The sequence below is a fragment of the Prinia subflava genome, chromosome 1, assembly GCF_021018805.1.
Source record: "Prinia subflava isolate CZ2003 ecotype Zambia chromosome 1, Cam_Psub_1.2, whole genome shotgun sequence".
Classification (NCBI taxonomy): Eukaryota; Metazoa; Chordata; class Aves; order Passeriformes; family Cisticolidae; genus Prinia; species Prinia subflava.
The window spans coordinates 66,014,536-66,041,814 of NC_086247.1; the positions used below are offsets into that span (position 1 = coordinate 66,014,536).

Consider the following 27,279-nt stretch of genomic DNA (forward strand, 5'->3'; position numbering starts at 1 on the left):
ATGCTGAAGAGGCAAAAGAGAACTTTTGTTTAGCCCAGGTCTCTCCAGCCTTTGTGAGGAAGGTCTCCCCTGTCAGTTCTTTCTTTTTGTAGCCCTGTTGCTGAGCAGTTCAACTGATTGCTACTGCCAGTGAAAAATCAGCACTAGCACAAACACAGAGCCCACCCTTGGCCTTCTGAAGTCTCATATGTTGCATTGCCTTTTGTAGAACATTTTTTTATGACTGTGCCTCACCAGTTCAGAACAGGTAACCCAGTCTGTTTTCTGACTACGTTATACTCACTCTGTCACTCCGTTTATACTATATCTGCATGTATAGGCACACGGTACTGTTACTGTTTTGTTCTAAAAATTATTTCAAGAAAAGCATTGAGATAAAACATACTAATTAGGAAGTGCACTTGTTTGATAACTGTTTTTCAGAGAGAATTTGCTTTCCACAGTCTTGCCTTCCCTGAAGATGTTGTCTTTGAGAGACTTGCATTCTCTTCATTGGAGCACTGCTGCTACTGACTTTTTAAACTTCTTATCTTAAGCAAAGTGGAAACCTTATCCTTTTCTGTGAGGTTACATGTCTTCAGACGTGCTTAAATTCTGAGATATACATTAGGGAATAGTGATGAATACAAACTGGCTTTCCTTTAAGATACAGAGTAACTTATATTATGAGACTTTATTATTTCTTAAGTTAGCTCTGTGGAAATGTTGAGTTAATTTGGGAAGTTTTTTCAAAGTGATGTCATACCAACAGGCTACCTGGCATCAACTCATCCTGACCCTCTGCTGTCCTGATAGGCAGCCTCAATAAAGGTCATGGAAGTTGTCTTTGAGAAAAATATTTCTCTTTCATTGTAACAGGTTTAAGTCACAGCTGGTTATTTTTAAAGGCAGAATGATGGACTTGTCCCGGTAATTCATTTTTACTGCAATTTTTGCTTTGTCTAGCCTGGTATGGTGCTTGAAGATTACCACTGTTGCAGAGTGTCTTGATAAAGGTACCACTACAGTTTCCAAATTTGGAATAAGGAGAGACTCACAGATGTAGAGGAACAAGTCATCCTTGCTGATTTGCCTTTCCCTGACACCACTCTGATCTGTATGCTACTGTGTCATTTAAGGGCAAAAGGTACAGGAAAAATAAAATATTCATACTGAAGTATGTGACATTGATTCAATATCAGGTTGGGAAATTCCAAAATAGCCTTGATTTATGCAGTAACCTTCAAATCTAACTTGGTTTTAACTGGGGCAGTAGATTAGTTATGTTTTGGAATCATGTACTCTGACATGCTTGGTCTTCTGTCAGGTGTTAGGTTTTCTCCTGAGAGGCTGCACTGGCCATGCCCAGAGCAAGGTCTGGTTCTTGACATCAGTACCTTTAAAAAAAATTTTAAAAGCAACTTAATGTGTAGGATTCTTCATGAACACGATGAACTCTTAGAAGTGAAAAAAAACCTCCTTAAAATAAATTAGGCTGCCCTTTATCCTCAAGTAAATAAGTGAAAATTTAAACTGCTATAACAATTTTGCTGATGACTTTATGTTAAGGTATTCAGTGTAAATTAAAAATGTAATTTAAAATGTTTAAATAATACACTTTTTAAATACTTGGTGAACTTGAAATACTAAGATCTGTCATGCAAACATAAAGCCAGTGTAACCAAGTACTATTTACAGATCTTTGGACTTTTAATTTTACTTTGGGAAAAATTCCTTTTTCCATCTTTGGGTGCATGAGGTGTGATACAGATGTTTACCTTTCACTAGGCAATGAGAAATTAAAACAAACAAATGATGAGAAATGAAAACTGAAAACCACTCTGTTAGTTAATGCTCTTAACCTCCGAGAACCCAGGTGTGGGAAGCTGCATGGTTTTCTACCATTCAATATGAAAAAGTAGTGTATTCCATTCTTCTCTGTTCATGGATTTAAGGTTTTCATCTGGCACTGTGGGAAGACCCATGTGGCCAGCACCTGCACCTTAACTGAATGTTAGTAAGCTCAGGTTTCTTTAAGAAAAGAAGATGTTACATGCAAAGGATTACTGAAACAAACAGTAATTTATTTTGGCAGTTCAGGATAATTTTAGTCATGTTACCTGTACAAGAGTTGTTTCTCCTTTCCCTTGGATGAGGAGAAAGGAGCTTATTTTTGTTCTTGTAAATTCATGTTTAATGGCTTGTGCTTTTAAAAATATTTGTCATTGTTTTTAGATCATAGATGAAATAGTTTGGAGTGTTAATATAGCTGTTGTTTGCCCTTATAAAGCCTTTTTTCCTGGTTTTGAACACTCTTTTCTGAATGGGAAGGGTACTTGTTAGGAAGAATATATAAATTTGCATTGGTTTAACCCCAGCCAGCAACCAAGCACCACGCAGCCACTCACTCATTCCCCCCGCAATGGAATCAGGGAGAGAGACTCAGAATTGTAAAAGCTAGAAAACCCATAGGCTGAGTTAAAGAGGGAAAGCAAAAGCCATGCACAGAAGCAAAACAAAACAAGGAATTAATTCTCTGCTTCCCATGGGTAGGCAAGCGTTCAGCCATCTCCAAGAAAGCAGGGAGATGTTACACTGTTACACGTAACAGTGACTTTGGAAGACAAACTTCATCAATCCAAATGTCCCCCCCTTCTTACTTCTTCCCTCTGCTTTATGTACTGAGCCTGATGTCACATGGTCTGGAATATCCCTTTGGTCAGTTGGGGTCACCTGTCCTGGCTGTGTCTCCTCCCAACCTCCTAAGTACCCAAAACTTCCTCACCAGAGGGGCAGTATGAAAAGCAGAAAGGCCTTGGCTCTGTGTGAGCCTTGCTCAGCAATACAAAATCATTCCTGTATTATCAACCCTGTGTTCAGCACAAATCCAAAACAGGGCCCTATACTGGACATTGTGAAGAAAATTACCTCAGCCAAAACTTGCATAGTATACATGGTGCTAAAGAGGAAAAGTAACTGGCTTATTGGCTTGGAAAAGTAACCTGATAAGCTGTGTGGAGGGTCTTGTTATCTGAATTGTATTAAGTTTCTCCTGTTCACCTTGTAATTAAATAGACCAAACATGTCTGTTTGGTTTGGAACAGCAGATTGCATAAGAGCAAGTGTTTTGGTATGTTTTTAGAGTAGATTTGCTGGCCTAACAGAAAAGATTAGCTGTGAAATTTTCTGTCTAACCAGAAAGATTATTGTAAAACACATTTCTAAGTGATAACGTATAGTAATAGTCAGCAAGAAAATCTTCCTGACAGGTGGGATGATATAGATTGTATATTTCGAGTCATACATTGATTGATGAGATAAATCTGGTTAGTTATTCACAGGTGCAAGCACATGATGCATGAGAACCAGAAGGCTGAGGGAGTCAAAGAGGGGTTGGTCACATTATTGCCTTGCTCTGCCAGAAGAGGATTATCAAGAATACAGAGCCAACTCTTCTTGGAGATGCAGAGCAGAAATGTGAGGTGTTGGGTGCAAGTTATAGCTAGAAAAATGCTCAAAGGATAATGAGAGGGGGGGAAATCCCCACATTTTGTTTATTTAGGCATTTTTACACATCAGCAAAAAAATGGAGTTATTCCCATCCTTGGAGAACCTCAAAACACAACGACAAGGGCCCAAATACCCTCATCTAGCTTTGATGTCCATTCTTTGAATAAGAGTTTAAGTGATCTCTTAGATTCCCTTCCAACATAAATTATTTTGAGTCTACAATTCTTCTTGTTATAAATGCTTCATAAACTTTTGTCTGAAATGCTTGCAAAGCTATGAACATCTTTCAGTTTACATTGTGAAACTGTCTGTTGGTAGCGATACAGATGGAAAAATGTGTGCAGCCCCAGAGTTGGAGGGGAAGGAAATGAAATGATGAACTAATATACAAAAAGGAAATTCACTTGCACTGTGCTATGAATTTCTGGAAGTGCACATATGTTCCTGGTGTGAGTGTGATGCATCTTCTGGTGAAGGTATTGCACTGAAAATAGATTTCCTGAACGGATGCTGCATTTGTTCAATTCTTTTAGCTTAGCATTTGATAAACAATAAACTGTGGCTGCATAGTAAGGTTTGGTGAATGTGCTATGAGAATACATCATTAGTTTAACTGAATTATGATTTTTCATGTGAGGAAAATTTTTAAAGCTTTACTGTTGATAAAAGTAGTTTTCAGATTTATCCAACCAAGTCTTGGTAGCTACTTTTTTGGTAAAATATTGCAAATAAGTGAACCTCCCCATATTTTAAACTGTTATTTATCCTTAGTTCTTAATCATACACAGACATGATAATTTATTTGTTCTTACAAAATCTGTTACATTTCTAAAAATTGTATTGTCTTTGTGCACTTCAGCTTTCTCAAGGGAGATATCCTAATACTTGACAGTGAAACTGGTAATGTTTCAATTAGTTTCAAATTAGAATTTTAAGGCTACTACTAATAGACTAAGTTTTACATGCTTTTCCACCCAAATATACATGAAAATAGTACATGTATATATTTTGTTTAGATGTAAACTTTTCTTTTTAAATATATATCCTTATTGAAATGTACTACAGTTTCCTTGCCAGTTCAAAAAGCAATAATTTTACATCTAAATGGAATGTCTCAAAGTTGAATTGCAAATCTGTGATAAGGCAAACCTTGCAGCAATCCAAGCAGTTGCTGTGTATCAAAACACATGAAACTTCCATGGCAAGCCAGTAAATTAGAATACAGTCAATAGAGGCAATGCAGAGTAACAAAAGTATCCCTTTAAAGGTGATGGTAGCAGCTGCCAAACGTGAATGACTGGAATTTATAGAAAATCACTGAAAAGCTTGTTCATGCCATGAAGTCCTCAAGTTTTCTGTACTGGTTCTCTTAATTATGCAGTACAAAAACTTATGACACCTTACACAGTCATTCTCTTCACAGAAATGTGGAATATTCTGTGTATAAATTCCTCTAAAAGGAAGCAGAAAGATGTTGCTACAAGTACCTTCCACTTATTTTGCTTATGAATAAAAAACACAATTGTAATGGTGAGTCCTCAGAAAAGAGATGATAATGGGAATGCTGGCATACTCGGTCTCCCCAGCCCTGCAGGTGTTACAATGAAAGAAGCTTTAAGAACTTCAAGAACAGGACAAGGGCAAAACCTACAGATGTTTCCTTCAGTTGTTTGTAAAGGGGGAGTTTTGCTACTGTGCTATTGTTTCAGTTGACCCTTTTCTCTTGGGGTTTTATTCTACTGTAATTTATCATCCTTGATTCTCAGAATAGCAGAATTCCCTGGTAGGTCACATCAAAAAAAAAAATTAGGAGGAGGGGTTTTCCTTAAGACCTTTTCATTCTCTCCTTCTGACAGAAGAGGAAAGTTAGACTTTTCAAGGCAAAGACCTTTATTTAAAAGATAATTATCAATAGATCAGTCCATACTGAGTGCAAGATTGAAATGGTATGATTTTAGTTATATTGTGAAGAGAGGAAGAGAAATTATCTGAAGGTTTGAAGTGTTTGCTTGTTTGCTGCCTCAATGGAAAGTTTTATCTCCTTGCAAGGAAGGGCTCTCTTCCTTGATGAAAAAATTGAATGGCTGGTCTGGTGAGTGTTGTCTTTCATTGATGTAAAATACAGTTTTTTTATGTAGTGAAATGAGGAAGATGGCTTAGTAAACTGTGTAACACTGTGTAGCCAAAGAAAATCACCTAGTTATTTGTGTTTAAGGTATTTTATCATATTGCTGAGTAATTGAATGCTAGAAATACTATTAAACTGTGTTGCAGGGCAAAATTGTGCAACTCTGTTATGCTAAGGACTCTAGGAAGACAGAGCTGCACTGTCTCTGATGAATTCTTTTACACACTTAATTTGGTCACTATTCTCAGTCAAATAACTGGTGACATTTCTTCTGAATTTAAAAGGTTACAGAATTTTCAGTAAATCTTTTAGAGCTAATGTGTTTGGATTAAAGTGCAATAATTTAACAAATAAATCTTCATCAAATAGTACTAACAATTTATATCCCACATTCAAGTCTCCAAAGGTAGAGATAATGAAACATTTACTGTAAGTTTATAGAAGGTCTTTGAATGAAAGCTCAAGTTTGTTTGTTTGTTTTCTTTCTCAAACTGCTTCTTTCTCTTAGGAAGATAGAGGGGAGATAATAGATTAAAAGCAGGGCGTTGTATTGATTTTCATCACAATTCTATGTCTGTAAGTTTTTGATGAAAACTCTTGAAAGGATTAACTCAGGGCAATTTTGATTCTGCACAGATTTTGGCAATAGAGCTGTAGGTCTCCTGTGGCAAAATGTAAAAAAGAGATGTACAGTTTCATTGTTCTTTGCCTTACAAGGAAATCCATTAGCTTAACAAAAATAAATTCAATGTTTCTTTATTTTTAGTGTGACTTCCTAAGGAAATAAGGTTTATGTCATTGTACAGCCCCTCTACCTCTGTTTCCACTTGAGAATATTTGGACAATGCAATCAAATGTAATGTAGGAGATGAGTTTTTGAATATGCAAAGTTTCCCAAGTTTTGTAAAAGTCAGGCAAGAAAAAAACCCAAAACTTTAAGATGACTCCTCTCACTGGGCAGTTAAAGTACAAGTTCAGTATTTGTCCCATTTAGATGTGGACTGGTCTGGCAGCAGGTGAGTTTTCATTCCCATAGGATCTGCTTACACTTGGAGACTAAAAATTTTCTGGAGATTGTGGACAAACAGAACCAGAGATATTAGTATGTGAGTGGGGGTGGATGTCAGTGGGGTCAGAAGTTAGGTATGACTGCAATAAAAGGGGAAGAAGCTTAACGTTTTAAAAGTATTAAAAGTACACCGAACTCAAACCTCCAAAATTCCTCAGGGATCAAGCTTTACTGTCTTCCTCTCAAGAAAGAATTTCTTCATATTTTCAAGTTACATATCAAGAATCTTAACTAGACTGATACTGGTGCTATTTTTGGTGAAATGCAGTATGTAATTCTTAGTATTAAGGATGATTTAGAGATCATGAGTTGAAAATTTAACTGTATACTATGAATTACCTCCTATAACTTGGCAATTCAGCCAATACTTCCAAACTGAACTACTTCATGTATTTTTTCCAGCATGGACATATACCACTCCAGGATTTTTGGTCACTGCTTAAATGATTTGTAAGGTTATTCCATCTGCCTTAAACTTTGCTTTGTAAGCACCTTTTTTGGTGACTTTCACTTTAAAATTTGTCTTAGTGGCACTGCTATTGTTTTAATTTATCTCATATCATTTAGCTTGCTGTTTCAGATGATTTTTGATGAAGTTAAGTGAAAGCATTGGAAAATGCTGTGTATTGCAAATTTTGGTTTCTTTTCCATTCTAGATTGTCCTCATTGCACTTCTACTTTCATTATGCTTTGTCTTAAGGTTTTCTGTCAACACCTTCTCTGCTCTCACATCATGAGAACAAGCATTGGAAATGTCAAACTTCTGAAGCCACCTGTGCTGATTTCTGGCTACCTAAACATAAAGATCTTGCCACATTTTGACTTTTACAAAATACAGTTGGTGACATCTGTAATTGTAATCCACACCTAAAACTTACTAAAATGATATAGTGTGTCTGGCTAAAGAATTGCCTGTGTAAACTCCTGCATAGTTTGAGTTGCAGTAGCAGATGTGTGCTCTCTGTGTTGGCCTTGTATCAAAAGCAGCAGTGAGTGATCAGAGCTGCCCTGGGATTTTTTTTGAGTGTTTCATAAACACCCTAGTTATCTGATTCAGACTTTCACCATAGGGTTAAGTATCCTTTACTTTTTTTATGAGCACACCTTTTGGCTTTTATGCAGGGTTTTTGTTGTTGTTGTTGTTGTTGTTTTAGTTGGAGTTTAATTCTTGTTTTCTTGAAGCTTTAACTTGTGTTCATTTAATGTTGTTTTTGTGTTTCTGGTTTTTTTACCAGGTCATCTGAACAAGACTCGCCAAAGTGAGTTTTCTTTACACTTTCTCCTATCTCTTTAAGATAAATAATGAAATACATAACTTCAACTGATTTTTCAAAGTAGTGGTTTTGTATGATTAAAAGACACAAATAAATGTATAAATCAAGGAAGATTGTAAAGATTTGTGAAAAACAGTAAGTTTTGGGGTCAGGATTTGGAAAATCTTAAGCTGTAATAAATCTCTCATCACTGTTAACAGAAAGAGTTGTTTAGAAACTGTTGCAAAAGTTTAATGATGCAAAAATCCACTGGTAATTTTATGTGGTGACTCTTTGTATAGTGCCAGATGACATTGACTGAAATATGTAATCATATTTTTCTGGTATCGTTAGATTTCTTTTCTACATTGAAAAATCATTACATGGGCTGTAATTTCATCTTGTGAAATGTTTTTTTTGGACTATGTTCTGAAAAACTTACTAGGATGTATTTACATAAACAATGTTCCTCCTTGCTTAACATTGACTTCATTGGAATCATGAAAAGTCTCGGAAGCTATCAGATAAAACCAGAATTTTGACAGTGTAATTATAGTTCACTACTTTAAAGCATTGTGAAACTTTGAATGCATTCAGAAAGTGCCACTTTCTGTAGCAACTGAAAATTCTGCAAAAGTTGCATGAAACACCTCTTTGCCATTGCCAAGTACACATAGTCTAACTGAAAATCCTAAGTTTTATGGCAAGAATACATTTGCTTGATGGCATCTTTCAGGACATTTGCATTTGTTGCTTTCAGATTTTCAGACTGAGAAACGAGCACTGAAGTTCAATACAATACAAGTCCTGTATGTTAAAAGGTACACTCCTTGAAGTATAGATTTACTTCTTCATTGACAGCTCAAAATGGCTGCTGGAAATGGTTCAAAAAAGCTCACATATATAGACAAATACCCAAGCAGAAATAAATGTTTGAATTTAAAAATTTTTATACCAACATTTACTTGGCGAGACATGTACTTCTACTACTTTAACACTGTCAAAATTTGATGTTGTTATACCTGAGCTTTTCCCAAGACAGATATTTTCACATTAGCTAGTGCTTATAAGGATGGAGCAGTTAGTCTGTATGGTGTCCATGAGTTTGGTCCAATTAAAGAAGGAGGTTGATGGTATGAGAGAGAGGTCTGCATATCATCCATTTCATAAGAGGGAATGTAGCTAAATTAATGTTTGGGAAGTCCTGGAGCACCATCAAGCAACTCAGCCAATTCCCAGATTTGAAGGTTTTAGTTACTGACTTTTATTATTAATGAATGTTAAAGTTCTTGAATGCCAGATCTGTACCCTAAGTTAATTCTGGGTCCTTCCGTGTGGCTATGACTACCTCAATAACACAATACTTTAACTGCAATTGAACTTTTCATTGTCACATCATTTCCTATTTCTCTGAGAATTTACCCTGGCTTTTCTGCAAACTGCCTTCTCTCACAGGGGTGAGGTTGAGATGGCACTCGTAAGAGGGAGGAATCTTAAAAAAAAACCACAAACCAAAAAAAGTGCTATGCAGGAATGAGAGTGGAATCACAGCAAAAGATTTTTCATGGATAGAATTAACAACTGAAGTGGCTTTCCTCTGCAGTTCAGCCCTCTCCGTGTGTTACTGTGAATTCCTGTACTGCTACAACAGTGACTCTCACTGCTAACATCCAAATATTTTGCTTAAAATGGTTTTGCTATTCCAGAATTTTTGTCCATTTTTCTGGATGTCCACTGATCAAATGATAGGCTTAGATCACACTCCAATCCTCTTTCCCTGCACTTCCACTTGTAAGTGGTGTTAAGTCTTTTAACTCTTGAAACTTGCTCTTTTTAAATCTTTTAATTTCAAAATCTGGATAACAATACCTTTGTAATATTTCTCCTTTTAAACTAAAGGAACGTATTAGGAAACAGTCCGACGCGGAGTTCTCTGACCCGTCTCTCACCTAAGACCTCGGCTCGCTCTCCCAATGGAGTTGGCAACATTTCTGGCTCTTACCCATTGGAAGGGGTGGACAAGCAGTTGGTAGAAACGTATGACAACGTTACAAAAAGTGGCTCCACGGAAGATTCCAGCCAGTACTACTGTGATAAGGTACGTGCAGTTGTGTGCTTTTAAAGCCAGAGCCAGTAGTGAGAGTGACTTTGAGCTGTGGTTTGAGAATGCACAGAAGTGGTGGCTGTATTTCAGGATGGGCAGATTTTATCCAATAAGGAGGATAGATCTCATGTTTCTACTCTCATTTATCCGAGGTTGTGTGATAGACAAGCAAACCAAGTGCATTGGTTTCCAAAGTGTCCAGCATTCAGAGAAAGTTCCCAGTGGAATAGAAATCGTTACATGATTAAATCTTGTTTCTTCCAAGGGAAAAGGTCAGCTAACCTAAGCTGATATATGTCTAGAAAACAGACACAACTCTGCTTTATCCCAGGCATCTCTTAAGGATGGCTAAACATCATCCTTTTGAGTTCTGACCTCGCTGGAGAGCAGCTGCTCCCTGCTAACATTATGGTAGTGGATCATTCTTCCCCAGCCGGTTCCAGAGGGGCTCTGGCTAAAAGTGGGCACTTAAAATTGATTAAAGCAACTAATTAAAATTAGTTAGACTAGTTCTATCATTTCCAACATGTCCATTAGCTGCTGGCACCTTTTAATTCTTCTGCCTTGTGGATCTGTTTTGTAAAAATACACCTATTTAAAGGAGAAAAGTCAAAGGAAAAATAGTCACTTCACAGTTCTTGGAGTAGAGTCAATTCTATTCATGTGTTGCACCTAAGCTTGTAATGACAACAGGCTGAAACTTTAATAGGATTTATCACTTGGGAAGGAAAGCTAAGAGGAGAGTAGTAATGGTAGGACAGAGCAACCAGAAAATGTTTGCCGAGATGTAAGTTGCTATTTTTACTATTTAAACATTACTACCATAGGTATATTCTACAACCATATCCTCTTCCTGTTTCAAAGGTGGATTTACATTGAGTATTTTTGTTCAGCACATCTAAATTTGGATGCATTGTTTTCTAATTGGATGATATTTTCTTCTAAAAATCATAACATTTTCTTCCTTTTTCTATATATTGCAGAATGACCTAATTGAGGGAGATTTACTTTTGGTGCGTATCATACCAGATGAAGAAGGGAAGTTTGGATTTAATCTAAAGGTAAACCAGCTGTCTTTTAATTTTTTTAAAATTCTTTATGGATAAAATGTTTTCTACTTCATGATTATTTTTAATTTTTTAACATAATGATTTGGAGAAAGCAGTATATTTTACAGGGATGCCTTATGAACTAGAGTTTTTAGAAGTGGCAGCCTAATCCTTAAGTGCTAAAGCAACACTTACAGAAATAAGCATCTAATAGTTCTCTGGTTTTGAGTTGCATATATTATGGACATGGCACATATCCAAGGCACACTGCCTATTTGGCTCCTGAAATATGAACTCAAAAGCCCTATTTAAGGCATCAACTTTTGGAAAATTTGACCTCTGTATTATAAACAATTTAAATAATTTGTGCTGTTCCATTTAATTATATCAATTAGAAATCCTATTGAAAATTTGAAAATTAATTTATGAAGAAAATGAAAATTACTATTGATAATTGACTATTGTAGATGCTTTACCTTCCCTCACTGAAATTCCATTTAAGCAGAGTGTTATAAATTTGCCATAATATCAAAATTAAAGCAGAGTTTGGTCATTTCACCTTGTCTATTTATTGGTGAGGCAGCAATTGAATGTGATGTAAAGAGAATAAGGGATTACAGTCGCCTGGAACTTGGATCCTCCCAGATTCCTTGCACATTTGTCGCAAAATCTAAGAAAACTGCCTGCCTTGCAAGTTCAAGTGTTAAATTAGGCTTGCTTCAGGCACAGGGTTACAATAAATGTTTCATTTTATCTGTTTATACCTATTAAAATGCCTGAAAGAGACACTCATTCTGGTTTACTGGAAATTGGTAGATTGAAAGACACCACAACCCACTCCCTAATTCCCCATTTACTGATGAAAATTCAGTCTTACCAACCCTGTCTATGATGACACAGCATAAAAATTTTATATAAAAAGGAAAATGAGCAATTACATCTTATAAATGCTGCTTATGCTAAATGATACATTTATGGTTGCTATTAACTTGACATTCCTCTCATTCCTCTAGGGTGGAGTAGATCAGAAAATGCCACTGGTGGTATCAAGAATAACTCCAGGATCACCTGTAAGTAAATTCTTGAGGCTTTTAATCCCTTCCATTTTTACTCCTTCCACCTCTCAAAAGTCTATTCACATAGAAATTTGGACACCTGTAACCAGTATGAGATAGCAGCAGAATTGTTCTCATTAGGAATTGGTTTGACCCGTGGTTTCTTAAACCAGAGATTAAAAGATCTGGAAGAGTTAGTCAAACAAGATATAAATAGAAAGTACGTTTGTGTTCTCCTGTCATCTCAAAAACTGCATCCTACTGGAAAATGCTTGATGAGGGACAATGACTAGGGATAAGAAGCATCGTTTACTGAAGAAGTAAATAATTTGGGCCCCTGCACCCTAGAAAAAATAGCTGGTTTGAGGGATCTGCAAAATTAGGAGCACTGTAAAAAAGGAATTCCAGCAGAAATATGACTACTTAATTAAGTTTGTGAAGGTCAGGTTATTCATGTTTAGTGAAGCAGTTTTTTGTGCAGAAGAGAGCAGACCTGTGAAACTCCTTGACAAAGGATGCTGTGGTTAAAATAATTTTTTGTGTGGCCAGAAAAGGACAAATACTTGAGGAGAAAACCTGTGGTTATTGACTAAGCAAGTCACAATAGGCTGAGGAAATCCTTAGGGCTAAACTTACTTATAGAATGGGAGAGTACTTGGCAGGAGAGAAGGAGCATAGAGAGGGAGCTTATGTTTGCTCAGTTCCTATTTTGCCATAGACTTTTTGCTTATGGAAATATTTATAGACTAGGTGAAATGTTTATAAGAATAGGTAGAATCATTGAGTTCTTCTGTTGAATTGTGAAATAATAACAGGAAGATAAAATCTTTTAAAACTTTTTTCTGAATAATTATTACGTAAATTTGTGAAGACAAATGTTATATCAAATTTTTTTACTTGCCTTTTTCTAAACTATATTTCCTAACTCTCACAGAATAATCTCAGTGCAGTCTTGTTAGGAAATATTACTGACTTATTCCTAAAAATACAATGCACTCTGAATCTTCTGACTTTTCTGAAATTTGATAAGCAATCACAGGACTGCTATCTAAATGTCATTATGCAAATCAAGCTAAAACAGATTGCTTGAGAAGTTATTTTTTTGTCACATTTATGATTATTGGCCTGACTTACACAGTTCATAGCACTTCTTTATGAACTGTAATAATTATTTGAAAAAATGCTTGGTAGGAAATTATAATTATAACTTATTGAAAATAAGGAATTGAAAATAAAACAGTTCCTAATACATTTCATGGTCAGCCTAGCAAATATTTTAAGGATGATTAAAATCTTTGAGATTCTGAAATTATATAGGACAAACAGGTTCATTCTGCAATGAGAGAATGAAAAATTTTCTCCCAAGGCAGTAATTTCCTTTGACAGATTCAGATGGTCTTCTGGGAAGTATTGACCTGTATTTTTTTTTCTTCTTGGATTGAGAAAGGGCTGGACTTGTAACTTCAAACACTTCATTGAAGTGTCTCCCTTTGGTGTTCTAGGCATGGACAAGATTGACCAATTATCTCTCTAGCCTAGTAAACCACCAAGTGAGGAAGTTACCAGGATCACAGAAGAGATTGGAAACAGTTATCTAATATAATATGCTCAGCAGCAGTGTTAGGGAAGTCATGTCAGGTTATGGCATGAGGAAAATAGGATACTTATTTTTAGAGAATAGCAGTATTAATGTTGATTATATCATTTTCCATAAACAAAATTTTACCTGTTCTTTACTGTTTAATGAAATGCAGCTGATATTTCAAAGCTCAAATTTAAGTCTATGGAATGCATTTTGATATTATTTTAGCTCAGTTATGTCTTACCTTCATTTCTGCTATTTTAACTTGCTCTAGATTCACTCATTACCCTGTAAATTGTTTTCAGGGCTGTTATTTGGTACTATTATTTGCTAAGATTATTTCTCAGGTTTGTAGGTCCCACCTTTCTACAAAAAGATCTGCATTTTTGTAGAGAAGGGGAAGCAAATCTACTCCCCAAAATAAGGCAGCATTTTCCCTAAAGTTCTTTTAAAAAATCCTTTAATAAAGCATCAATGTAGTATGCTGGGAAAATTGTAGGACAGAGTAGCCAAAATTTTTGTGAGAACATATTTTAGTGAAGGAACAACAATTTACTGCATCATTTTGGTTTTGGAGTTCATTTTAATTAGTGTTCTACACAGATTTTTTTTCACAAACAGTATTAATGCTCTCAGGTGCTAAAGAGGTCATTATGGTTTTATTTAATAGCGCTTTTCATGGAAAAAAAGCATGCATGCTTCTTGGAGCAATAGAAAGTGATTAGCATAAAATGAAACATTGGGTGTATCAATAGGACAGAACATTTGACATGCCTGAGAAAGCTCAGACTCTGAAAAATCTGTAAATTATGCTTGCAGAGGAGGAATTATTCTCCTTTAAGTTATATTTTCTATAGTCAGATGATTCAAATAAGAAAGCTGATGTATTAACATATCACAGGATTAACAAGTTTGTTTGAGCAAAGATGTTAGTCTCCATCTATTATAAAGACTAATAGCTGCCAGCCAAGAAATCTAAGTTATAGGCAAGTATAAGAGCTCAGAAACGATTCCTTTCAAGTTCTTGTGCATCTTGACTCTCCTAGACTGGCCTGATATGGTCCTAATATCACCTATCTTTTTAATTATTTATATTTCAGAGAGAATAACTTAACATTTAAGAGTGATTAAATTACTCAGTCATTCATAGTTACATTCTTCGGTCTTGCCTTTGTAAATTGTAGAAAATTTGGCCAGGATGTTCTTGGGGATCTGTGAATACCTACTTAAATCAGTGTTGAAGAACATCATGGCTGTTCCTAATTTCCATTCTTTTTCTGTTTACATTTCTTACAAATCACTGTCAGTCCTCCCTAGCATTCATTATTTTCTTTCTGTTATTTCTATGGAAAAGGTTGGAGGCAACTATTCCTTCTTTAAATTTTTAGTCAGCTTTTCTGCATGGGCTATTTTCCTCTTGCATCCATGTTTTCTCTTGCTTTTTTCTCTTCTTTTTCTGTTTTGTGGCACTAAGACAGGTGTTAAGTTTTCTTTTCTCTTTGTTTGCTGGTACAAATGACCCGAAATTTATTTTCTTCATATTCTTGCCTCTTTTTCTTTTTAATTCTGCATTTTTGATCTTGATTTTTTTTAAATTGTTATTATTTCTTCTTTCCATCTCTTATTTATTAGTTGGTAATATCAGTATATTAGAGCCTTCAGTGCAGGGCATATCAGGATTTGGTCTAATTTTAATGTCTTGTTCACATGGTAAAGGTTGTTTTGTAGGTTTAATGATATTGGATGAATAAAGCTCAGGGAACCTGTGCTGGCTATTAAGGAAATACAGGGAACACCTATGAAAAAATAAAACCAGTAAAGGTCTATGTCTCATTCATGCAATAAATGAAATTAAGTGTTTATATAAGTATATCACTCTTATGTAGCTGGAGACTTCCTAGACAAAATAAAGATTAGGATAGCAGTGAAGATAAAATTGTTACATTACTTGATACTCAAAGATTGTAGAATCCTACACATTCATATTAGAGAAGCACAGAAGGTTGGAAGAGACCAACCTGGTCTGCTCAAGAGTCACCTAGAGTCAGTTGCCCAGGACCAAATCCAGATGGCTTCTGAATGCTCCGAGGTGGGAGACTCCACAATATCTCTGGGCAGCCTGGAGTGCTCAGTCATCACAGCAGGAGGACTGTTTCCTGATGTTTGAATGGAGCCTTCTGTGTTTCAGTTTGCGCCCTTTTCTTCTGATTCTGTCACTGGCCACCGCTGAGAGTTTGGCTTCATCTTCTCTTCATTCATAAATACTTCCCTTAAGTATTTATGTACATTGCGAGATCCCCTTGAGCCTTTTCTTCTCTAGACTAAAAACTCCCAGCTCTGTGAGCCTTTCTTCGTGCAAGAGCTGCTCTAGTCCCTTAGACATCTTTGTACCATCATCATCATCATATTCTTGCCATAGCTTTAATTGCTTTGGACATAGGACTAAGCATACTGAGAACTGTGGCAGAAAAAAAAGCCAAACAAACCCTGGAGTCCAGCAGTTAATCTAAATTCAAACAAGACTCTATGGAATAACAAAGATATGAAACGTCTGTGGATTTCTTTGAAATTTAAAAAGTGGATGCCTGGGGAATGTCACGGTACTTAAATTGTGATCATGAAAATCTTGTTTGGATTTCTTAGTATTCACTGCATAAAAAGTGAACTGGATTACCTTATGTGCCCAGAACACTTTCTCCAGAAATTCAGAGGTTCTTGAGGTTTGGAGTCTGAAATACAGATCTTTGAGAGAAATCTGATGGTGGCTGTTTGGTTAATGTGAATTCCTTTTAAAGCTATCAATATACTTTTTGAACTGTTCCTTATCATCGTGGATAGGCTTTGAAGCATGAGAGTTTTAGAGCTGAAACCTTTGATAGAACCTCTGATACAGAATATGGTACTTGGTCAGGAGAAGTGTGAAGGCTTTGCTTACATGATGTACTTAATATCCTGATATGTTTCTGCTTGCACAACTGGTTGTGATGACATTAACTTGTTCCTTTGGTCTTGAAACAGGCTGATAAATGCATTCCAAAGCTGAATGAAGGTGATCAGATAGTATTAATTAATGGCCGAGATATCTCAGAGCACACGCATGACCAGGTGGTCATGTTCATAAAAGCCAGCAGAGAATCTCACACAAGAGAGCTTGCACTTTTGGTCAGGAGGAAAGGTAACTGGGCTAATTTTATTCACTTCTAATGTTTTTGAGACTGTTGCTCTTATGCTTCATGGTATACCCTCTTCTGTTTGCATAAACATGTTCTCAGTGCACTTGGAATAGGTCTGTGAAAAAAGTAGGCCTCACTAAATTTGAATTAGTAGTATAAGTAGTTTAAACTATATAGGTTATTACCACTGCAACAAAGAATCTAGCAAGTTAGAATTTCTTCTTATTTTTCGGTCTAAAAATCTATGAGAATAAATTTTCCCTTGATAGAGTTTTTTTGTGATGTGGGGTGTTGGGGGGTTTTTGTAAATAAAGCATGATTTTAAAAGAACCCAATTTTACGTTTAAAAAACTAATGGGCTGTTCCCCTGCACAATTATGTGAATGAAACAAGTCAAATAAGCTGTTCCTCACCTCATTGTTACAGTAGACATTTTGTGACAATACTGAGAGAAACGTGTGCTGGTTGATTGCAGAACTGCTGCCTGAAAAGAGGAAACAATCTTTGAAATATGCAGGGTCTTAAGTCTGTATGTTAAAAATGGGGAACTCATCCAGCTTGGCTTTGCTTTCTCCATATTTAAACACCTGTAGTTCCCAAGAGCTTTCAGATGATGTCAAACTCTTAATTTGTTATTTGCTTTCCTTAAGAGGTATGGTAAGACATTAGCACACACAATTACACAGTTTCTGATTGCATGAAGACATAAAAATCTGAAGGGATTATGCATCACTAGGAAACAGGAGGGAATGGAACAGCTGAAGTGATATGTACTTCTGTAACATTGGATTTATTTAAAACTTATTGTGTTTCTAAGAAGACAGATGGGCTGTTTATTTTGTTTTCCACTGGCTTTATGCAACATTTAGTTTTCCCTTAATTTTCTAGTTCCCTTCCAACTTGCAGATAAGAGAAATCTGCTTTTATCTAACGATAACCTGTGGCCCCATACCAGTGATTTTTTATAGGCAGGAGCATAACCAGCTCCCCATTTTCTGAAGTTTGGCAGGTATGAACTGTTCCCATCACTGCAGAGAATAACCACAGCTGGACATGTCTGATGATGCAATACATTTCATAGGGACAGAATTGCTGTGCAGATTACTTCATTAACTTTTGTCATGTTTTTCAGTAGCAAGGAATGTTCTCGAAAATGAACTAATTATTCTTTTTAACTTTATTTAGTTCCTTCAATGTTAGCATAAGAAATCGTAAAAGATAGTTCTGTCTTCTCTAATGGCAAAGGAGTATGATGACAGGATTTTTGCATTTGTTTTGCTGTTGGAGGTCCAAACTTATCTTCTTGTAGAGATAGATATTCCACTAATTATGTTCCACGTTTTTTTAAGTTAAACTCTCTTGTTTTTTTTTTATCATGGTGGATGCTGTGTTTCATTAGTCTATTTAACAGTTCATTCTGTAAGACAAGGTTGCAAAAACCTCCTTGTGCTAGGAATTCAAGTTCTTTGCCTTCATAAACATGTATTTGGAGGGGTTTTTTCAGAAAGGTCATAGGGACATGTTACTCTTTATAGTTGTTAGAGTAATATAGTACAAAAAGAAACGTGATTAAATCTGTTGCTATTTGCTTTTCTGAGGTTTTGCAAACTCTGTTGTTATTTCAAGGTGGTAAATTTTTATATCTGTCAAAAACCCATTTATGCTCTATGTAATGGATTATAACTTCATGCACATCTTTCAGTAGTTAAACAGTTTGTGGAGCCCAAATCAGAAGATGAAGCGGATTCCCACACTCTGCCAGAATCTATTCTTCCTGTCTGTTCTGAATATGGTGGTGATACACTGGAGGAGTCCATGGAGCAGCTAAGAAGAGGGCTAGAAAGCGGGACGGTCCTTATTCAGTTTGAGGTAGGTAATACTCAGCTGTGTAATGACCTTCGTGTAGAACAATAGCTGTAACCAGCAAGTAATGGAGGGGTTGTAATTAGCTGCAAGTCTCTTTGTTCCTTTTCAATCTTATCTCAAGAGAGCAATAATTTGACTTGCCCATGAGTTTCACACTTCACTACTTAGAATAGGGAAGAACAAGTTTTAAGTCTTACACAAAATACCATCTGCTGAGAAAAATGTGTTTGAATTAATATGTTTCTGGCTCAGGTACCCAAAGTTATCTAAATTATTTTATTGAGTAGAGTAGTGGGATTTTGAAAGAGGTCAGTCTTTTACTTTGTTTCTTTTTCTGTGCTCTTCAATGTCTTAGCAAGGAAGGTCATAGAAAACTAACTAATAAAATGTTTTATTAAATTAGTTCTTTCAGTGTTAGTGTAAGAAATTTGAAAGGATAATTCAGCTGCTTCTCTAATGGCAAAGGAGTGCAGTATATATCTTTGTTGTTGCTTTACTGTTGTAGATTCAAACATTTATAGTAGCTCTGAATAAACCTTAGTTTACTATGATTTATAAAATTGGCGGTGAGATCTGGAGTAACTCCTTCTATCACTGAAAACTTGTAGAACAGCAATAAGATTTTTCACCCTTTTGTGGGTTTTTTTCTTCACTATTTTTTTTAAAAGCTGGAAATTTTAATGGTAATGCCTGAAAAGTTGAGGTATTGTTTATTGTATAACCACTCTTTTTATGAGGTTTCCTTTCTTTTTATGATCTCTGAGAATGAAAATTCTCCTGGTTTTAAGGAATTGTAGACAATGGTTCATAGCAGTGCAGCAATTACAATTAAGCTGTTGGCTATTGAAGCAGTAACTCAAAAATGTGAACTGACTTTTCAATACTTTCTTAATTGTTAAATTTGTTGAGTAAATTCGTGCACAAATTTCCTGTAGTGAACTTCATAGGATATTTGATCCTTTATGATATACTGATATATGATATTATGATATTCATAGGATATTCGATCCTATATTTTATCCTTTATGTCACTGTTTATAAAAGGATTTTAAAGAAAAAGCACAAAAGCTTTTTGAAATCTAATAAAATAGGGGACAGCTTAGTGGCCTTCTTGCTTTGACTTCACTGTTTAGTGATCTTCAGAAGCAGAGACAATGACAGTGTTTCCTTATCGGCTTTGGTGACTCAAACTCTTCTTTCACTTTAGTAAAATAGTAAATAATTAGCCAGTAGACTGTGAATAATCATGTTTTCCCAGAATATCTTCCTCCATTTAGTCAGAATTTAAGAAATCTGTCTGTAAAATGACTGTTTGCCAGGCAATAATGAAGCTGGAGAATGGTTGCTTGACTTTAAAATTATTCTTCCTTGTCTTCCTAAAGGAGGCAGAAATTGCAACCTGGCTCTAGTAAAGTGGAACTTGACCTATAACAGACAGAATCTTTTCCATTACATATGTTATCAAGTTCTTGTCTCACATGGCTTGTTTATGTTGTGTAAGTTGAAAAGTGCAGTGAGCTGTGATACAGAGCCTAAAGGTCCAGCAATCTCAGTAGAATAAGTATGTTGGTGTGTTGCTCTATTTCTCTCAACCAGAATGTAGGGGATTTGAGCCTCCTATTTGCTTCATTCCATTTTATACATGGAACAATATTCAAAATCTTCATTAAACATGTAAGATATAATGTGCTTTTTGGTGAGTGTTCAGTGAAGGATGTAAAACTTTGGCACAGCCAGATTAATAACTCAGTTGTAAGTTGCTTTCATGTATATTTAATACACAAAATCTATAGTTGTATCATTACAGTTCTTGTGGGGTTGTTTGGGGTTTGTTTTGTTTTGTTGCTTTTTTTCTCCTTAGTAAGTTTTTCTTTTGTCTTGTTTGCTGTACTTTGAAGCAATTATTAAATCATTAAAAATCATTAGAGTTTGAAAAGATGTCCAAGTCCAGCCATTAACCTAACACCAACTTCAAAGTTTTGGTTGTACACACATTACATATACCCCATTTCATATGTCCATGTTTACTCCAGAAAAGTCTGCAACATAGGGGTTGGCTCAAAAGCAAAGAAGGCACATGTTAAGAGATTGTGATACATTGAAGTTTTGGTTTTTTAGGCACTTGCGGGATTGAAATGGATAGGCTTAGTCCAGAGAATAAAATTTTTTCTGAGATTTTTATATTACAGTTGATTCCAGGAATAAGTCTACAGCTGATTTTTTTGTTCTGATGCCATTCAGTACTCCCTTGTTCCACCCTCAACTACTGTTGTCCTTCTGGTCTGCAGTTTTAAAAGCAAAAGGCAAACTTGCAGAGAAAGAGTTTATATCAGTGATGGTCGCATGCTGTTTTTGTTATTTGTTTTTTTTCCTAGAAACTCTTCTAGCTATCCTGATGGGCTAGCAATAATAGAAATTCTTGTCATGTTAAATACAAAAACCTCTCAAGTGAATTTTGCAGAAGGATAGGAAAAAACATTAAAGAAAATACGGACTTTTTTTTCAGTCTATGTATTTTTGTGTGAATGTAATTAGTGTTTGTACAGCAGAATCACATCCCTCAAAATTCTATAACTTTTCATTCTACTTTGCAGCAACTTTATAGAAAGAAACCAGGATTGGCTGTTACATGTGCAAAGGTACCTCAGAATATGGACAAGAATAGATACAAAGATGTTCTACCTTGTGAGTCTCAAGTACAGTTTCTGACTAATTTGCTTTTTAAAACTGCTGTATTGAACTTGCTGATTAAAGATTTCATTATATAATTGAAGTCATGTAATTGGTCATTTTATTTTCTGGAAGGTAATTTCTTCTGTTTGTATTCTGCTGTTTGTGTTTCTGCAAATCCTTAGCTTTTTTTAACTTAATAGAGAGGAAGTATGTCTCTTAATTGCTAATTTTATTCCCTCTTTCTTGTATGTGTGCAGATGATGCCACAAGGATAATATTGCAAGGAGATGAAGATTACATCAATGCAAATTATGTGAATGTAAGTCATACAGAGACCTGCATTTACTTTTTGTATTACTAAAGCAGACAAAATTTGGCTTTTTCTTTTTCAAATAAGGATATTTTGGTTTAATTTGGAGGATTTGTAAATGTGAAAGGTGTAAAATTTCATAACCTAAAAAATAGTGTCTATTGTGAAACAGGTGGCCATTCTAATACACAGTGGATGCTACCATGTAGTGATACACTGTGATAGGTGCAGAGTCTTCAACCAGTAAAAACTGGGTTTTTTTTCCATATACTTTAAATGCTGAGGTTGTCTCAATAAAACCAAGCCTTTTTTCCCACTAGAACCACTTATGAGCTACCAGCCATGTTATGAAGGATCCAGAAGATAAACTAGAGCCTTGATTTCCCTAATCAATCAAGTGTAGTCTGGGAGTCAGGGAAAAATGTGTATATATTTCTGTCAGATACATAAGCAAAGCACCTAAATCAGAGTCAATTATTAATTTTCTGTGTTCAGTATCAGGCAATGAACTGCTTTTGATGTACCTTTGGTGTATATACCCTGCCATCATTCCTTACTAAATATTAATGAAAATTTAGAAACCTTTGCAGTTTCAAGTTTTCAAACGCATTTTCACTATTAATCCTCTGCTCATAGTTCAGCATGAAGGACTATAGAATCTATGCTTTACATCTGTTTTAAATTAATGATTTAAAAGTTTTTCACATAACAAACTGTAACCTTGATTGTGTTATTGTCTTGCAATTGTCTTGTAATCTATCTTGTCTTATTACTTAACTTTTTGGCTTAATCTTCCCTTAAAACTTCCTGTTTGATTGAAATGCTGAGTTTAAAAAGTACTGGACTAGTGAGAGCAAACTTAACATAGGATTTTTCTTTACCTCTGTAGATGGAAATTCCTTCTGCTGGCATTGTGAATCGGTACATTGCTACTCAGGGGCCTCTTCCACACACATGTGCACACTTCTGGCAAGTAGTCTGGGATCACAAATTATCCCTGATCATCATGTTAACAACTCTCACCGAACGAGGACGGGTAAGTGCCCAGGTCCTTTGTATACTGAAGAAATGTACTGTGCCTTTGAACTTGTTTTCATTGTTATGGTTAAATAACCCTACAAGAGGCCAACTTACTCTTTGAATCATTCCTCTGAAGGCCAGGATTTCTGAATTACTTAGAGCAGAAAGTCCTCAACTTGCTTTTTTGCTGCTTTGCAAACAAACCAGGTGTCTGATAAACAGAGATCACTGCATTAATTTGCTTGTGCTGATCAGACTGGTACTATGTGCTGTTGTTTTTCTCCCTGAGGATGTGGCAGTTTCTGTCCAAAAGATTCAGCAAATGTCTGGAAGCATTGAGTGAGCTGAGCAAACCTTGTAGTCTTAGCTGTAAAAAGGAGTCTGCCATTTTGGTACTTACTAGTGGTCAGAATTCAGCTTGCTTATTTATGTTTATATCTCAGGTTCCTTCCTAGAGTTCTTTTATTTATAATCCTTCCTGATAATTCTTTTAATTATGTTTAGTCAAATTCTGTCTCTTCTTGAATTTCAGAATAGCCCAATGAAAATTTGATGTATAATGATTTAGTTTGTCCTGTATATTTTGAAAGATTAAGTTTTTAGATTAAATGAGAAGGTTTTGAAGTTTTAGAAGCTGAAAACTCAACAGCTGGATTTTTTTAAGAGGTGGAAAAAGTGGTGACTCCTGTATGCCTTCACTGTAGCCTTTATCTGTATTTTGTGTGTGATTTGTCCTACATTATCAAATTTATCTGGCACCCCAGTCAAAACCCAGTGTCTTTAGAAAGCAAGAGAGTGAGAATTCTAGGTCTTAAACAACAAAAAGATTGAGATGTAAGGAAGTACAGTTAAGCAACAATTAGGTTCTAACCACGATCACGTTATGTAGCTGCTCATGGAAGCAGACATTATTGAAATCACCTGACATAAAAATGCTTCCTTCATCTTTTGATTGTATTGGTGTATTTATTTCTTTAATCTCCCACATAATGCCTTGAGAAGTCATTCTATCAATTACACATAAACAGCAGACAAAGAATCATGCATCCAGTTGACCTGAATATTTATTATAAATCACTAAAACAGAAGTTTATGGAGAACTTATCCTATTTTGTCCTGTTACTTTTCAATTTGGGTAGAAAAAAATCTCACCAGTAAACTAAAACAGATTTTGTACCGCTCCTTAAATTCCCTTGAATCATGACATAGGAAGGAAGGCTGGAAACAGAAGGCCTTGTATGCAAGAGTCTTGACATGTGCCTAATTTTCTTTACAGACCAAATGTCATCAGTACTGGCCTGATCCACCAGATGTCATGGAATATGGCTGCTTCCGTGTCAGATGCCACTCTGAAGACTGCACGATTGCTTATGTTGTCAGAGAAATGGTCATTACAAACACTGAGGTAAATTCCCCTTGCCTTTAACTATCCCCAAACAAGCTGAATGAATTCATTCAGAGATGGTTAGGTGAAGACTGTGTTTGGCAATGTGTATCTCTGTATGTGGATATGATGTGTCTACACAGACAATTTTTTTTTTAAATAGAATATGTGTGTATTATATGGACCAACATGGTATGGTTATTTCTTTAGAGCTTCTTCAAAGACACACTTTTGGAAGTTCTGTAATACATTATGCTGTACAGGTACTGTAATAAGCATCATAAGGAAGTTTAGTGCTTTTCTTTAAACAGTTTTGCAATCACTGACTCTTCATAAGTACTTTGATTTATAATGAGAGTTTTTATCCTAAGTAACTCTGCTCTTTCAAGGATGAAATATGGGTCACTTGGTTAATAGTACATGCAGCTAGAACAGCTAATAAAGAAGAGAAGCATAATAAAGTTGTTTTGAGAGAAGATGCAGAATCTCACCAGTTCCTTTTCATTGTCTTTAATCAGATTTTAGAAAAGAAAAAAGTTCATATGTATCTCAATTGAAATGTGTTCAGTTTATGAAAAATACTTCTATTCCATAACTCCTAATACTTTCATGCTAATATCTAGGGAGGTAGAAAGCAAAGAGAAGACAAAACACAGCATATTATCTTCTGTTGTGAAATCTGTATTCAGGTTACAACTAGACTTCCCACAGCCTGAATTGTAGGGGTTGAAGTTTGGTTTTTGTTTCTAAGTTGATATGCATTTCTTGTATCTTTCCCTTCTTCATCTCTTCTCCAAAATTCTATGGCCACAGATATTTTCTAAAAAGATGAAGGGCTTATGCTATCATAAGATGTGTAAGAAATCACTGCATACTGACTAATTTGCAGTCAGTCTTTTAAACTTCTATAGAGTTAAGTAGCTTTTACTGTTACCAGAATTGGTAGTAGTAATGGTAAGCAGTAAGCAAGGAAAAGGCAGTATCTGTTAAAAATATAATATTTAATCAATGGTCTTACAGCAAGATGACCAATCCTTTAGTCTCATACATATATAACTTGACATTCTCTCACTTGACAGTGCATCCAAATTTGTTTTAATGTGATTACATTTTCCTTTGCAGTCATAAACACGTGAGATGTCAGGTGTCAGTACTTAAAGGTTTTTCAGCTAAGACAGTTTATAGTACTTCTATTTCTAGATGTGAGAAAGTGCCCAGTCAGGGAGCAGCATGATATTTGTCTCTGTATTTTGGCCAATTACTCTGTAAGTGATCAACTTGAATGTCAGCACAGAAGAAATTAACCTCATAAAAGTAGTACTGCAACTATATGTACCCAAAGTTTTAGACCTTGTCACTCAAATTATTTAGTTGTAGCCTTTCTACCTCTCATAAAATGGAGCAAGATTTGATTTCCTGCCTTTTCTTATCAAGACCAAGATGGAAAGCTATACTGTAGCACTAAGTTTGGATTTGGGAGTTGGTTGAGACTTTTTATGTAAAAAAAAAAAAGCCTCGGAGCACTTTGGGGACCAGTACAAACAGACCAAAGGAAAGAAATCATGTAGTGAGAGTGCAGAGTTCATCACACAATGCACTATTTCGTTATGATCCTTGACAAAATTGCATAAGAAGCTGAGAAACAAATTTTCATTCTGTTTCCTTTAAAATAAATGCCTTGCAATGTGTACTTGGCCATTGGTTTTGAAACATAAAGAGCCAAATAACAAAAGGAAGAAGTGTTATGGCAAGTGTGTACAGCAACATAATAATGTGTGAACAGTTGTCCAAGAAATGCCATTTGCCAGAGTATGCACACTTTAGAAACTGGGCTTTAACTCCTATCATTCAGACTCAGCTTTCAAGCTCACTGACAAAGAGCACACCTTTTCCTGCTTAGAAGATAAAATGATCTCTTCAGGGTTAATTTGGTTCTACACTGTGATTTTTTTTTTTTTTTTTTTTTTTTTTTTTTTTTTTTTTTTTTTTTTTTTTTTGTCTCATTATTGAAGATTACATTATAACCTCTGTGAAAAAGGACACTAAAGGAAACATTGAAATACAAAATCAACTGCTTGGTTTTTAACATCAGTAAGAATTAAGGTTGACGCTTCAAGTTTAAATTTCCTACTTTCCATATGATGATGATGATTCTAAGTTCTGTGTGTTGATTTTCTGAAAAGCACACAAATCTTTTATTAATCAGGGAGAGTCTATCATTTAGAGAGAATGAAACAAGCAAGTTTGCCTTTTGATGTAATTATAATGAGCAAGGCTGCAAACTGCAGAAGGATGAAGAATGGATATTTTTGTGCCTGAAGGTCTTGACAGTACGGCTGTATTGCAAGTGTTACAGCAGTCATTTGAAGCGTTACCTGTGACAGCCCTATTCTTTGTCAGGAGTTTCAGCCCCAATGACAGATTCACTGGAAAAGATCATGTGCTTCTGAGCAAAATGTAGGATGTTAGCTTAAGCACAATGAAGCTGCTGCTGCAGTTGGGGATCTTGAATTTGCCCAGGAGGAGTAGGGACCTCATTTTATCAGAGATTTTTTTTTGCTGAACAACTTTGCTGTAACGAAAAGAACTGTTATCAGAAGCACAACAACAAACATCTGGGGACAAACATGATGTCTTAGACCTCTGTAGCTCCTTACTAAGTAAATGTGGATCAATGCCACAAAGAAGCTAAATGCTGGCCAAAGGGCTGACACCAGACTGGGCAAGTTACATAATCCTGAAATGACACTGAAGTCTGTTGCTTGGGCTATTTTTTTTGAATCTATAATTTTTAAACTGATTTGGAGAAATAGCAAATACATGAGTTTCATTTAAATCAATCCACATGAATGCAGAAAAAATTTAAATAACTTTGGAATAGCAAGGTCAAGTACAAAGTCAAGTTAAGCAAAAATAGCAACCAAGCCATAAACAGCTGTTGCTGTCTCACTTTCTCTAAGACTTATAAAACAGAACTAGTAAAGCCAGATGTTTATGAAGAAAAATTTATCAGTCGTTAGGATGACTGTCATTGAAAATCTCAGTGCTAAAAGAAAAAATTGTGGAAATAAACTTAAACAGGGTTGCCGAGAATTGATGAATAACTTGAATACGAGAAGTTACG

The 27,279-nt window shown here is 35.5% G+C and overlaps 1 protein-coding gene across 5 annotated transcripts in view; it reads left to right on the top strand.

The window, feature by feature from the left end:
- PTPN3 (protein tyrosine phosphatase non-receptor type 3) overlaps nucleotides 1-27,279 on the top strand; it is a 163,160-nt gene that overhangs the window by 121,951 nt on the left and 13,930 nt on the right. For 4 of the 5 annotated variants that reach the window (XM_063398866.1, XM_063398886.1, XM_063398894.1 and 1 more), the window contains exons 15-24: nucleotides 7,922-7,945; nucleotides 9,839-10,037; nucleotides 11,027-11,104; nucleotides 12,106-12,162; nucleotides 16,748-16,904; nucleotides 18,605-18,771; nucleotides 21,363-21,453; nucleotides 21,699-21,760; nucleotides 22,641-22,787; nucleotides 24,048-24,176. In XM_063398866.1, coding sequence (XP_063254936.1) covers nucleotides 7,922-7,945; nucleotides 9,839-10,037; nucleotides 11,027-11,104; nucleotides 12,106-12,162; nucleotides 16,748-16,904; nucleotides 18,605-18,771; nucleotides 21,363-21,453; nucleotides 21,699-21,760; nucleotides 22,641-22,787; nucleotides 24,048-24,176 — 1,111 coding nt within the window. The remainder of the gene's footprint in view (nucleotides 1-7,921; nucleotides 7,946-9,838; nucleotides 10,038-11,026; nucleotides 11,105-12,105; nucleotides 12,163-16,747; nucleotides 16,905-18,604; nucleotides 18,772-21,362; nucleotides 21,454-21,698; nucleotides 21,761-22,640; nucleotides 22,788-24,047; nucleotides 24,177-27,279) is intronic. The other variant, XM_063398876.1, reaches the window with a different exon arrangement.